Genomic DNA, 12,771 nt, shown 5'->3' on the forward strand with positions numbered 1-12,771 from the left:
GGTTGGCAAAAGGCGCTGCTTTGGCAGGAGAGGGGGCGGGGGCTGAAGTATCTCTGCCCAGCTACTGCTGATGGTATTGCTAGTGAAGAAAACAGCCAGTGGAGAGAACCACAAACACTTCTATGGCTTTCTTTGCAAAGGAGTTTGAAGGATTCTTCATTCTTTTGCAGTTTCAAAAACCTCTGTGGGATGGCAGACCCTCCAGATCACCTGAGAAACTCTCAAGGGTTGAAAACTAAAATCTCAATTTTTCTTTCCCCAACACATGAGGCCTTTACAGTCATACCTCATGTTACGGACGCTTCAGGTTACGTGTTTTTGGGTTGCGGGCCACGGGAAACCTGGAAGTACCGGAACGGGTTACTTCCGGGTTTTGCCGCTTGCACATGCAAAGCGCTAAATCATGCTTTGCACATGCGCAGAAGTGCCAAATTACGCCAGGGCCTGTGCAGACATGGCGCTTCAGGCTGCAAACGCTGCAGGGTGCGGACGTGCCTCCATCACAGATTATGTCTGCAACCTGAGGTCCCACTGTATCTTACTCTTTCCTGCAAATGACAGTTCATGCCATGACACCTAGAACCAGCTCCAGGCCCAGTTTTAAAGTGCAAAGGGATCTGGCCTGGATTATGAATGTGCTGCAAAGGCCCTGTCCCACCCCCGCTTGGTTTTTAAAAGTAAAATGGGGAGAGTTTAAAACCCTCAAAAGTATGCCATCTATTAGTACATGGCGAGTGAGTGGTTGCTTTCATGAGTTTAATGTAAAAGAGGAGGGAGGGGGCTTCAGCCTTCGTTCCTGGACCCAGCAACACCATAGGACACAGGCTTGGTTGTTCTTCCTTGTGGGAGGGAGGTTGGTCCAAGTGGGAAGGGGTCTGATCATCATCTCCCTCTGCCTGAGTCACTCTGGAACTCAGACATATCCCTAAATGGTGATGGGTCCCGTCCCCTCAATTTACATACAGCCTAGTTGTTCAGTTCCCTCCCCATTTGATCAATGCAATATTGAGAAACACACGAAATCAGATTTACCGAAAAAGTCATCTGTATAGTTTCCCATAATCTTTTCATACAGTTTACATTCTTTCCCACATCATCTTTGCTTACAATAAACGGTGGTCCTGTTTGCCACACAGGGCAAGAGGAATGGATTGTCAGTAAGGCAGTTTCTTCCTACCCCAAGGGAGGGGAGGAGGCCTCAGGAGCTGCAGCCTCAGACCATGAAGGAGCAGCTCCAGAGGGACAGGAAGGCTGTGATTTCCAGCAGCAGGAAATTTTAAAAAGGCAGCCATGCAGCACAAGCAGCTCCGTGACCCCCAAGCCTAGGGGTAGTTGGGGAGCCCACCACCCGTCACCACCAGCGCTGCCAAGGTGTGTGGCAGCAGCAGCCCAGGGACACCCTCCTCCAGGTGAGAGACAGCTAAGAGCACCAAGAGGCTGCAAAACAGCCCCTGGAGCTGCCTTCTGTGCCACAAAATGGTGGCACCAGCCCTTGTGGCTCTGAAGTGTGCCAGCGGCAATCGCTGTGGCTGACTCCCCTGGTCCCAGCAGCCCCAAGCCCCCTCCCTCTTGTGCCCTGGTGCCCGTGCCCAGCAGCAGCGACAGCGCAGTGTGCCCAAGCAGGTCGGGAGGGGGCAGCTCTCAGTCCTCCTCCTTCTCGGCAGCTGCAGGAGGGTTGGGCTTGATCAAGCCATAAGCCACAGCCTGCGCCAGGCACTCCTGGGCCACTTGGGCAATCTGGGGCTTGTCCTTGGCCTTGGCCATAACAGACAGGATCTCCATGGTCTCGCTCTCCATCAGCTTCTCGGCCACCTCCTTGTCAGCAGCCACCATGTTCCTCACTACCACCACCCCGCGGTGCTGGAGCTCGGTACCAGGGCTGAGGAGCAGGGCCTGCAGGATCTCCAGCCAGTGAGTCGTCTGGGGAAAGAGGGTGAGAGGTCAGTTAGCAAGCAGGAGGGAAACCCGGCATCCACCCAGTTCCTGGAGACCCTCCAAAGGCCCGCCATGCCCAGTGGGCAGCTGCTGGGCTCAGCCCAACCTCCAGGCGGTACTCACCACTTGAGGGATGCGGGAGCAGATCTGGGGCAGCAACGAGGTCAAGACGGCCAGCGTCCCTGAAGCTGCCCGCTGGAGCCTCTCGTCGTCCTCCCCGCTGTACAGGACCAGCAGCTTGAGCCGGTCACTGCCCTCCACCAGGAACAGCTCCCCAACCTGCCCAAAAGAGAGATGTGAGTGGAGATAAACCTCCCGGGGCCCCAGCACAGCCAGGTGGCCCAGTACCCCTGCTCACCTCTGGGCTCAGCGCCATGTTACACATACACTCAGTGGCTGCCAAGCGGATCATTTCGTGCTCCTCAAACATGTAGCCCTCGATCATGGGCACGGCCTTCTCCTTCACAATCTTCTGCCTGCAGGAGGAGGAGCCAGCAGAAGAAGGTAATGGCCCTTGCTTCCAAGGAACGTAACCCTCCCAGAGGACAGGGCTGGGACCCAGGGAGATGGCCAGCCTGCCTGCCTCTCCAGCCTTACCGGAGCCGCTCACTGGTCCCCGCCAGGTTGGTGAGAGCCATCAGCCCTTCGAAATTCTGCAGGGCACTGCGGTTCAAGTGCAGGAGGCCCACCAGGGGCCGGACCACCTCGTAGATCTGCAGGAGGAGAGAGAAAAGGCTCAGGGCGGTGGGGAGAGGAAAGGGGAACCCGACCCCATCCACTGCCTTGCTGTGATGCTGCCCTCACTCCACACTGACCCGTTCGCCCGGAAAAGCCATCTCGGGGGCAGTGGTGATGGTGATCTTAGCCAGGGCCTGCGCAGCCTTCGTCTGCCCTATTTCAGTGCCTTCCAGGGCCAGAGGGATGAGTGCCTAGTGGTGGAATAAAATCCATATTCTGCTTGACTGTGAAAAAGCCTTGATGCCCCAGTGCTGCTGCAGGGCAAAGCCAAACAGGAGAGGGTGTGTATGCATGTGTGAGGCTCACCTTCCCGCCTCCAGCAGCCACCACAGCCCCTCGGTCCTCAGGGTCTTCCACAACAGCCAGGAACACCCTGAAGCACACAATAACATGCACTGAATGTGGGACCCAGAAGTCTACACACACACACACACACCCCACAGCAACTTGAGATTACAGGAAGGCGTCATCTTGGCTCGACTTAATTTTCTGAGCTCTTTGGCTAAGCAGAAACCCACAGGTAAAAAGGCCAGCATGTCTCCTCTGTGTAGCAGGTCTGGAGGACTTGCCTGTGAACAGCAATGCCTGCATTGCATGGGGTTGGGCATGATGACCCTTTGGGTCCCCTCCCTTCCATGAAAGCTCTGCAGGGGTCAAGGCCTGTGGCCTGCTGGCCTCACCTGGAGATGAGATCCCGGCAGGCGGGGCTCAGGGAGGGGCTTTCACTCTTCACCATGCAGGTGAGCGCTGACACCACACCGGCGGCCAGCAACTTCCTCACACGTTGGCGCACGAACTCTGGCTTGTCCTGGGCAGGAAGAGATGGAGAGAGAGGATGAGAACAGGCCATGGGATGCCTATTATCCACCTCCTCTTGCCCTCCTTGCTCCATCCACCAGCATCTCACAGAATAATTGTGGTCTTTGCATCACAAACTTCTAAAAGCTTCCCACTCCAACCTCAACTCCCCATTACCCAAAAACCATTCCTGCAGAGGACAGGGGAGCCAGGCCTGGCCACCCCCCTCCCAGCCTGCTAGAAGGCTTCCACTGGCCCCCTCAGGGCACTCCTCTCCCCACTCTCACCTTTGGGTGCTTCTCAGGGATGTGTTGCTTGGCGTACTTTGCGAGCTCCACCATCTGGGGGTCAGGCTCCTCTTGGTCGTAGCTGCTGGTGCAATTCACCAGCGTGGAGGCCACCGCAAAGAGGACGCTCCGGTTCTCTGACTGGGGAGCAGATGGGTGGCAGGAACAAAGACAAAGAAGTAGAAGTGGTCAGTCGGGATCTTCATGATTCTTTGGGACCAGGGACCACCACTTGGGCATTTGTTACCTCAAGACTAGGCTACTACCAGGCAAAGTAAAGTGTGCCCGCCCTTGAGTACTATTCAGAAGCGTCAGCTGATGCAGAACAAGACAGCCCTGCCACAGAACACCAGAAGCTGATCAGAAGTGATCTCTTAATATCTCTGCACCCCTGACCGACTGAGTTGGGCAGGTAGGTGGGGCCACCCACCTGTCAATCACCAGATATAATGGTGATGTTGCACTTTAAAGCCTCAGTTGCCTAGACTTCAAAGCACAGCATGGTGCTGTGTGAAAGGCTTTTTGGGAGCTGCCCTGCCCTGCTCTTAAAACCTCTGGAAACTGGAGGCTGAAAGAGCAATGCTGGGAGGAACAGTTTTTCCTGAATGGAATCCACTTTCCCACCAACTTGAGCAAGGCTGATCAGCTGATGAGAGGCTGGGAACAAGCCTTGCCTGAGCAAAGGAGCAATCCCCTTTAATCTCTCAGGTTTTCCTTTGAAGCCCCCCCTTACCCCCCTCACCTAACATCAGGTGGTTGGGCATGGCTTCCCCAAAATGTTGGACCAAGTTCGGCTCACAGGCCAGAAGTTGCCAACCCCTGCTCCAGAGCCTGGTCTGGATTTGAAAGCCCTAAAGGGGCTGGGTGGGCTAACTCTACCCCCCTGGGATGGTCCTCCTGGAGGCAACCAGCATGTTTCTGGGCTGTACAGAGCCCACTGCGGGGGATATAATCAAAATGCTTCCGCACAAACAAGATATTTGCACACAGAGAAGAGGCGTGTTGTGGCAAAGGGTTCTTCGAAACACTCATTTCCTATGTGGAGGAATCCTTTTCTTCTTGGGTGCTGTTGAAGTGGGGGAAGAATTTCATCATGTGAAGCTCCAGTTATGGATCTGAAGTGGTACAGCGTAGACACTTCACTGAGACTCGGGAAATTTTGCTACAGAACAGCATTTTACATCTTAAATCTTCAAATATATTAAGGGCTATCACATAGAAGACAAAGCAAGGTGGGTTTCTGCTGCTCCAGTGGTAGGAACCCAAACCAATGGATTCAAATGACAAGAAAGAAGATTCCCACTAAACATTAGGAAGAACCTTCTGATGGTAAGAGTTGTTTGACAATGGAACAGACTCTCTTGGAAGGTGGTGGACTCTCGCTTCACTGAAAGTTTTTTTAGCAGAGGCTGCATGGTCATCTGTCAGGGATTTTTAGCTGTAATTCCTGCATTGCAGGGATTGGACTAGATGACCCTTGGGACCTCTTCCAACTCTACAATTCTAAAAATTACTGGGTACCATATACTACAGCTGGGTTGCTATTCCTAAGCAAGGGAAATTGAACATAAACAAGGCAGAAGCAATAAGAGCCTCTGGACATGCCCAGCTGCCCATTCCTCCCACCCACCCACTTTGCCCTCCCTTTTGGAAGAGGGCCTCACCCTGGCCAGCCAGAAAAGAGCCTGCAGAGCAGCCTTGTCCTCCAGGAGCTCCTCCTTAACGTCTGCATCCAAGGAGAGGAAGGCCAGTCCCTCAGCTGCCCAGTAGCGGGTGCCGGCATCAATGGCCTCATTGCACAGCCACCTGGAAGCAGGAGAAGGAGAATCAGGATCCATCCCTAGTGCCTCTACTAGCTGATACCCTAGTGGACAAGGAGCATAGGAAGCCCCACCACCCCAGGCTTCAGTGGGGCATGGTCTGTTGTGCAGCTGCCAGAGGGACTCATTCTTGTCATCTGTCAGCTCCCACCAGCCCCCAAGATTTTGAGAAAGGGACAGGCAGACTGACCTCCTTCTAAAGGGGAAGGCAGTCACATGGCACAGAAGAGGCTAAAGCACCTGGGACATGGGGGAAGAAAGCAGCGCTCACTCACTTCCGGCACTGCTTGGCCAGCTTCAGGGTAGAGCCTTCCGCAAACTGCTTCATGCTGAAATCTGTGCCCCCCGCCGAGCCCAATTTGCAGAGGCCCTGGAAAGAGAAACCGTGATGTGCTGCAGTTGCCACCTGACCCCAGAACTTCCTTCAATCTGGGAAGATGGAAGAGGAACAGTGTGGTGTCCCACTACAGCCAGAAAATGGCTCCCTCCTTCTCCAAGATCTGCTGCCTCTTGCTCACCACCAGGGCCCGGATGCGAATGCTGTCGCGCTCGCTGTGCTTGTAGATCTCCTTCAGTAGTGTCACCCCATTGGCAGTGATGAAGGTGGCCCGCTTGGCCTTGTCGGCAGCATGGATCAGGGCCTCCACGGCCACAAGCTGGTCGGCCTCCCGCGACGAGGCGCACAAGGCCAGAATGCTCTCCATGATGCCACTCAGCTCCAGCACCCTGTTCCCAGCCTCGGAGGGGCCTTGCAGGAGACAGGAGGCCGTCTGAATGGCCCGCAATTTCCCAGGGACGCCGTGGTCCTGGAACCAGCCCCTGGGAGGTGAAAGAAAGGCAGCTCATCAGAAGCCAGGAAGCTGCCACAGACATTCCAAAGCTGAAACCCCAAGCTCTGCACCGGAAAGAAGGCTGGAGTCTCAAATCTGAGATCAACCAACGGCACCTTCTGGCAGCAAAAGTCCTCCTCCCACCCACTATTATGTATTTATTTTATAACATCTATATATCACGTGATTGTAGAAAACCTCAAAGTGGTATATAAAAAGAATAAAACAGTAAGATTATTAGTACAAACAACACATTCTAAAAATTAAAACCAGCAATAAACTAAAAACACACCAGCGTTTTAAATATATGGGTAGGCTTACTACACAAAAATGTTTTCAGCAGATGCCGAAAAGAGTAGAATGAAGGCGCCTGCCTGATATCACCACACTAGAAGATCCATTTCTTATAAATGCAGAACTTCCATTCTGCAGATGGAAGTGGTCGAGTGAGCATATCTGGGTTAAGGCAATCTCACAGGTAAATTATTAAGGGCTTTGCATACTAATAGTAACCTTTTGAACTTGTCTCGGTAGCAAATCAGCAACCAGTACAGATCTCTGAGCACGGGTGCTATATGCTGACAAGTTTTTGCTCCTTTCAGCAATCAAGCTGCAGCATTCTGCGCTAGCTTCAGCTTCCAGATCAGGTGCAAGGGAAGCCCCATATAGAGCGCACTGCAGTAATCCAGTCTTGAAGCAACCAGTACATGAACTACAGTAACTGGGTGTCTCTAGCCAAGCTGGTGGGCTGTTGTGACGCTTTCGATGTCTGTCAGCAGCTAGGCGCTGAGCATCACTCCCCACCACTTCTGCACTACTTCATTGGCCCCCCCATGCCTTCCCAGCATCCCCTATCAGAAGCAGCAGGGGGCAGCCCCCGAGTCAGTCACAGGCCTACCTGACATAGTCCTCGCAGAGCCGGTGGAAATTCTCCCGCTCCCCATCGCACTTCAGGTCCCCATAGAGCTTGCTGAGGAGGACGGCTGCGCTCATGAGGGTGTTCTCTGTCACCCGCAGGCCCCCAGGACTGTGGCTCACTGTGCCCCCCACCTCCAGGATCTGCTTGAGACCTAGCAAGGACAGACATGCTCACTGGCGCTGGCGAGGGACCCAGGCCAGGAAGAGGAGGGGCTCGGGAATGGGCTAGACGTACCCTGGTCAATGACCCAGAGGGTCAGGCAGTTGTTGGGGTCCTTCAGCGACTTCCGGGGCACCACACTGATCAGCAGGTTGAGGATGCTGTCCCGGCCATAGGAGGAAATGCTCTCCCGTGTCAGGGCTTCCAGCAGCTGCTTGAGGAGCAATTTCAGCTCTTTGGATGTATCTACAGGAGCAGAATCAGAGTGGAGGAGGTCTGAGCCTCCTCTGCTCCAGGCCAGCATTCACAGCCCAGCTCCACCCAAGGTATCAGCACGGAGATGAGCTTGGCACGACACCAAGTGGATGCTCAGCCCATCAGGGAGGCACCCAAGAGACTCACCCAAGACAACAGCTTCCTCCTTGCCACGCACATCCCTCTGCAGCCCCTCCTTGAGGGCATCAAACATAACCTGCAGCAGGCTGTAGGTTGCCAGCGAGATTTGCTCGTCCTCCATCTCTAGGATAACAAAGAGGCGCTGTGGCCCCAGCTCAGCCAGGATCACTGCAGTCTGAAAGAAGGGCAGCATCCACTGAGACTTGGGGAGGAATCCAGGCCTGTCTCTCAAGAACCAGTTACCTCCCCCACAATGCTCAGAGCAGAGCTCGATACCTGCCTAGTAGACAACTCCACAAGTGTAACTGTGGTTTGTCAGTAGGAACTCTGGGGACCCATAAACTTACCCAAGGAGACAGAGTTCAGGGGTTTATATAGCTAGGTTAACTTGCAGCATGTATTACTTGAGGATTCAACAGTCTTGCTAGCTCTCTGTCCGCCACAGTAAGTGATCATAGAATTGTAGGGTTGGAAGGCACCCAGTGGGTCTTCCAGTTCAACCCTCTGAAATGCAGGAATCACAACTAGAGTATTCCTGACAGGTGCCCATCCAAACTCTGCTTTAAAGCCTCCAATGAAGGAGAGTCCACCACCTGGAGGGTGTCCATTCCAAGAGGTTGAACAACACCAGGCCCAGGACAGAAGCCTGCAGTACCCTACGTGTCACTGGACAAGGAACTGTTGGAGAGCACTCTTTGTGAATCACTAGTGGTTAGCCAGACTCCAGCAAATAGGAAGCCCAAGGTTTCCTCTCAACACTGGAGGAGCAGAGAGAGAGGGGTGATTCCATCCCCTTCCCCAGCCTGAAACATGGGCGAAAACTCAACTCTGTGCCTGCCAGGAGAATGGGGTGGCAACCTATAAGCAGGTGCAGAGGCAGAGAAAGCCCAAGTGCATCTGCAGCCCCTCCCTGGCTCTGTACTGTAGGGGGACAGAAGAGATCACTTGGTTTGCCCCTGACCTCCTGAGGCATTTCAAAGATGCAATACAAGGTCAGGGACAAGTTCCAGGCACACACACCCTCGGAGAAGTGGCATGCCCTTGAAGCAACAGGTTTTGGAGAGTGTTTTATGCATAACCTGTCAGCAAACGGACTGAACCTGTTACCCCCCCCAAAAAAAAAAGTGAAGAAGCTTTCATCTTAAAAAGTGGACATACCCGAGAACGATGCCCACTGCAAAGGCCAGTGAGGGTTCGCACAGCTGCTAGCACCGTGTCCGCCCGACCCGTATCCAGCAGCTGTAGCAGTAGGCGCACCCCGTCGTTCTGGAAAATCTTCTCAGCACCAGGCTCCTCGCGAGCCAAAACAATCAAATTCTGAGCTGCCTGGACAGGAGAAGAGCCAGTTAGCTGGACAAAGGGGCTCGCTTTAACCGCTCCCCATCAGGCCACACAGCTGTTGGAGGGGCACAGCCAGAATTTAGAGCTGGAGAGGTTTGGAGATTCTGGCCCGTAATAACTCCATTGTCCTTGCTTCTCTAAGAGCCATGGTGGTGGGGATCTCCTCATTGGGCAGAGCTGGGAAGCCTGCAGAGTCCCCCCAGGTGCTGCTGCACTGTAACTCCCATCAACATTAGCATGACTTTATGCTATGAACCGCCCTGTGATTGTTGGATGAAGGGCGGTATACAAATCCCATGAGACAGAATGAATCACTCTTGACTGAGACTGATCATATTAAAATAAGCACCACCCTAATATATTCTGGTTTTGTCAGTCACAGAAAAGGAAGTTACGGTATAATGACTCAAAGTCCTCCTCCCTTCCTCCCTCAGGTATCCTGATCTAGGCATCAGAAACCCCCCCTCTGGCTTTTGCCTACAGGCAACTTTGGAAATACAAAACTTGCATTTTGAAATAGAAAACAGAATTGGAGACTGCCTAATTCTACAACTGCATCCCATATATGTACAGTTGCAGCACACGCAAAGTTGTTTTTCATCAGAGCACATCACACATCCCACTCGCTTACTGGTTAGAAGAGTACCTTTTGTTTCTTGTCCAGATCTTTTTCTTCAGGGTCCAGCAGCAACTTAAACATCTGCTCCACTTTGGAGTCTGTGCGGGACATGGCTGTCATCTGAGGCAAACAGGCAGTTGATGAGAAAACCCACAGTCATACTTCAGAAGCCCAGTACACACCTGAAGCCCAGAATCCTTCCTGGGTGGAGAGCTAGGCTGTCCCACAAGGGAGGTGCCTACCCTGGAAATGCCCTACTCCCCCCAATGCTTCTCCTACCTTCTCATGCATGCTGCTGCCAAGGTTGCGCAGAGCCTCCTGGAAGGCCTTGTTCTTGGGCTCCAGGCTCACACACCTCTGCAGGTCCAGGAGGGCCTGGTCGAGGCGGCCCAGTTTCTGCCGGGCTTGGCTGCGCCGGAAGAGGCTCTTCACGTCGTGCCCATCAGCTTCTATGGCTGTGAACAGGCAAGAAAGTATTAAGAGGCAGCAAAGAGGCTTCTGCAGAGAAAGAGACTTCTGGAAGGAGCGTAATCCCCCACCCCACCCCTTGCAGCTCACCTTTAGAAGCATCCAGTTCTGCCTGGACATAGTCCTCCTGCAAAAGAAGCAGAATGCCAGAGAGGCATTGGTGAAAGGAGATGTAAGGGGGGGGGAGTGAGGGGAGAAGAAAATACTCAAGAGGAGCTCAGGCTGAAAATGACAGCCCTAACCACCTTTCTGGGGGACATCTGTCAAATCCTAAATTCTCTACAGGTTACAGGAGGAGAAAAGGCATCAGGCTGGCCTCTCACTATATGGCCATTGTCTTCTCAGTACCTCATAGCCAGACAGCCATGCCCGAGGGCTCCCCTTGACTGTGCATAAAGGCACCTCACCTTCTAAGGAGCAGCAGGGTGAAAAGAAGTCCACCTAAAGGGGCTCAGCACAGTTAAAATGAGAGATGCACAGAAACGTTGACACTGGGGGCACAGGGAAGCTCTGTGGCCATTTAGGGGAAAACTCTCACACACACAATGCCTGCTACCTTCTGATGCGTGCTACGTCACTTGAGAATTTTAAGAAGAAAAGACACGTGGGAATAATCCCTTAAATTTTCCCCAAGAGTGTCCAGCTTTTCTCCTCCTGCAGAAGTTAGCGGCAGGTAGGCAGGCTGGCAATGCCCCTTGGGGGGCTCCCATAACTCGGGCAACCCTCCCGCTTTCCTCACTTCCCCACTCACCAGCTTGAGGTGGCAGGCGGCGCGGTTGCGGTGGAGGACAGCGCGGTGCGGGTCGGGCTCCACGCCATCCCCAGGGCAGAGGCTGAGGGCCCGGGTGTAGGCGGCCAGCGCCTCTTCATAGCGGCCTGTCTGGAAGAGCTCGTTGCCCTCCCGGCGGAGCTCCGGGACCTGCGGAGATAAGAGGGGCGGGGTGGATGAGCGATTCGGTTTGGGGGTCAGCTGGGCTCCCACCGCCCACCCCACTCACCGACGTCTCCTCCATGGCGCGCTCTAGTGACGCCACGCGAGCGCGACAGCCGCTCCCTAGCCGACCCACGTGCTGGCAGCGCCTCCCTTGGAGCGCCCAGCGGAGAAGAGACCCGGCGGCTCGCGAGCGGAGCTGCTCCACCTCCTGCCCCGCCCGCCCCGCGTGCCTTCTTGCCGGTTTCCTGTTTCTTGCAGGGGCACCTCCCGAGGATTCGTCGGTGGAGGAGGCGGTGGAAGCTGCGCTGGTGGAGGCGGTAGAAGTGAAGGAAGTCGACGGTCATGAGGGCCAGGACGAGGCAGCCGTAGAGCCCCACGCCCAGCAGCGGCCCCAGCGGGCTCCTGTGGAGGGAAAGCGGGCTCAGACGGAAGGGAGGGAGGAAGAGGGGCAGAGGGGAACCCCCAAACCCCCTCGCCGCCCCTTCCGTCCGTCCCCCCACAAGGGCATCTCACCGGGGCGCGGCTGGCGGAGCAGAAGCCGAGGCATTGCCGCGGAGCCTCTCAAATTCGGGCCGTGGGCAGCAGGACTTGAAGCGGCGAGATGCGGCAGGCAGGCAACAGTAGGCGTGGGTCGGGGGGTCGGTGAGGCGTGGGCAGTAGAAGCCGGCGTGGTGGAGCCCGGCGGGGTCCAGGTAGCCCTCGCAAAGGTGCACGTTTTGGGTACCAGCTGGAAAGTGGAAGCGATTGGAACAAGCTGGGTGCTCGGTGGGCTGCCCTCCCTGCCGGGGCTCGCGGGAGAATTGCGGGGAGGGGGGAGGATACTGCCGCTTCAGCCCTGCTGAAAGCCCACACAGAAGGACCCCGGGGAGGGGGCAGGCGAGCCCAGGGACTGCCGTTTCAGCGTCTCTTCCGTCGCATGGCAATAGAGTGGTTGGCAGTCCTGTAGAAGCGGGCTGAACAGCGAGGGAAAGTATCTTAATAATTAAGGCTGCAAAGTCGCGGCCACTTCTGCTAGAGGAGAACCACTTCCTGCCCTGAGCCAGATCAAACAACCAGCACCCAGGGTCCAGGGACATTTGTTTCCCATAAACAGTAAAGCCAAACCCAGTAAAGACTGAAGGTGACTGGTTCTGTGCTAAGGGATTTGAGGGTACCCAGTTCTGATCAGACAGATCTGCATTGGGAAGGCACAAAAGTCTGTCTGGTGAAGTTGTCCTTGGGTTGGAAGATGCAAGGAGCTGGGAAAGGTTTTCCTCCTACTGACTGGGAAACTGAGCAGAGCACTTGCAGGCAAACTGGCCTATGAACACAAGCTTAACTCTCTGTCTCAAACACATTCACACACGCACTCCCAATTGTCATGCACACAAACACAGGCCCATCATTCCTTGTCAACATGCTTGGATCCTGGCTTGATTCCTTCCTGCAGCTGATGGGACACCCCAGATCAAGTGGCACCCTGCAAACAGGGCTTTTACTTAGCTCTAGGATGACCCTGAAGCCCCTAAGAGTGAGAGTCTTGCTCGA

The 12,771-nt window shown here is 54.6% G+C and overlaps 1 protein-coding gene across 2 annotated transcripts; it reads right to left on the reverse strand.

Annotated features, from left to right (window-relative positions):
- Nucleotides 1–1,027: 1,027 nt before the first annotated feature.
- UNC45A (unc-45 myosin chaperone A) lies at nucleotides 1,028–12,381 on the reverse strand. Of its 2 annotated transcripts, XM_083713316.1 has the most exons (21): nucleotides 11,758–12,381; nucleotides 11,475–11,646; nucleotides 11,062–11,229; nucleotides 10,401–10,437; nucleotides 10,122–10,297; nucleotides 9,870–9,962; nucleotides 9,041–9,208; nucleotides 7,889–8,057; nucleotides 7,562–7,732; nucleotides 7,307–7,478; nucleotides 6,097–6,397; nucleotides 5,854–5,948; nucleotides 5,423–5,564; nucleotides 3,759–3,899; nucleotides 3,354–3,481; nucleotides 2,980–3,046; nucleotides 2,751–2,864; nucleotides 2,533–2,648; nucleotides 2,294–2,411; nucleotides 2,059–2,214; nucleotides 1,028–1,920 (listed from the first exon to the last, which is right to left on the reverse strand). In XM_083713316.1, the coding sequence occupies exons 1-21, from the start codon at nucleotides 12,318–12,320 to the stop codon at nucleotides 1,642–1,644; spliced, it is 3,546 nt and encodes a 1,181-aa protein (XP_083569442.1). In that variant the 5' UTR covers nucleotides 12,321–12,381; the 3' UTR covers nucleotides 1,028–1,641. The 2 variants fall into 2 exon arrangements, with proteins under 2 accessions (XP_083569442.1, XP_083569441.1); XM_083713315.1 differs by lacking the exon at nucleotides 11,758–12,381 and having other exon boundaries at nucleotides 11,309–11,485.
- Between the last annotated feature and the right edge of the window lie 390 nt (nucleotides 12,382–12,771).

This window comes from Podarcis gaigeae (assembly GCF_964106915.1).
Source record: "Podarcis gaigeae genome assembly, chromosome: 14".
NCBI classification, from domain to species: Eukaryota; Metazoa; Chordata; class Lepidosauria; order Squamata; family Lacertidae; genus Podarcis; species Podarcis gaigeae.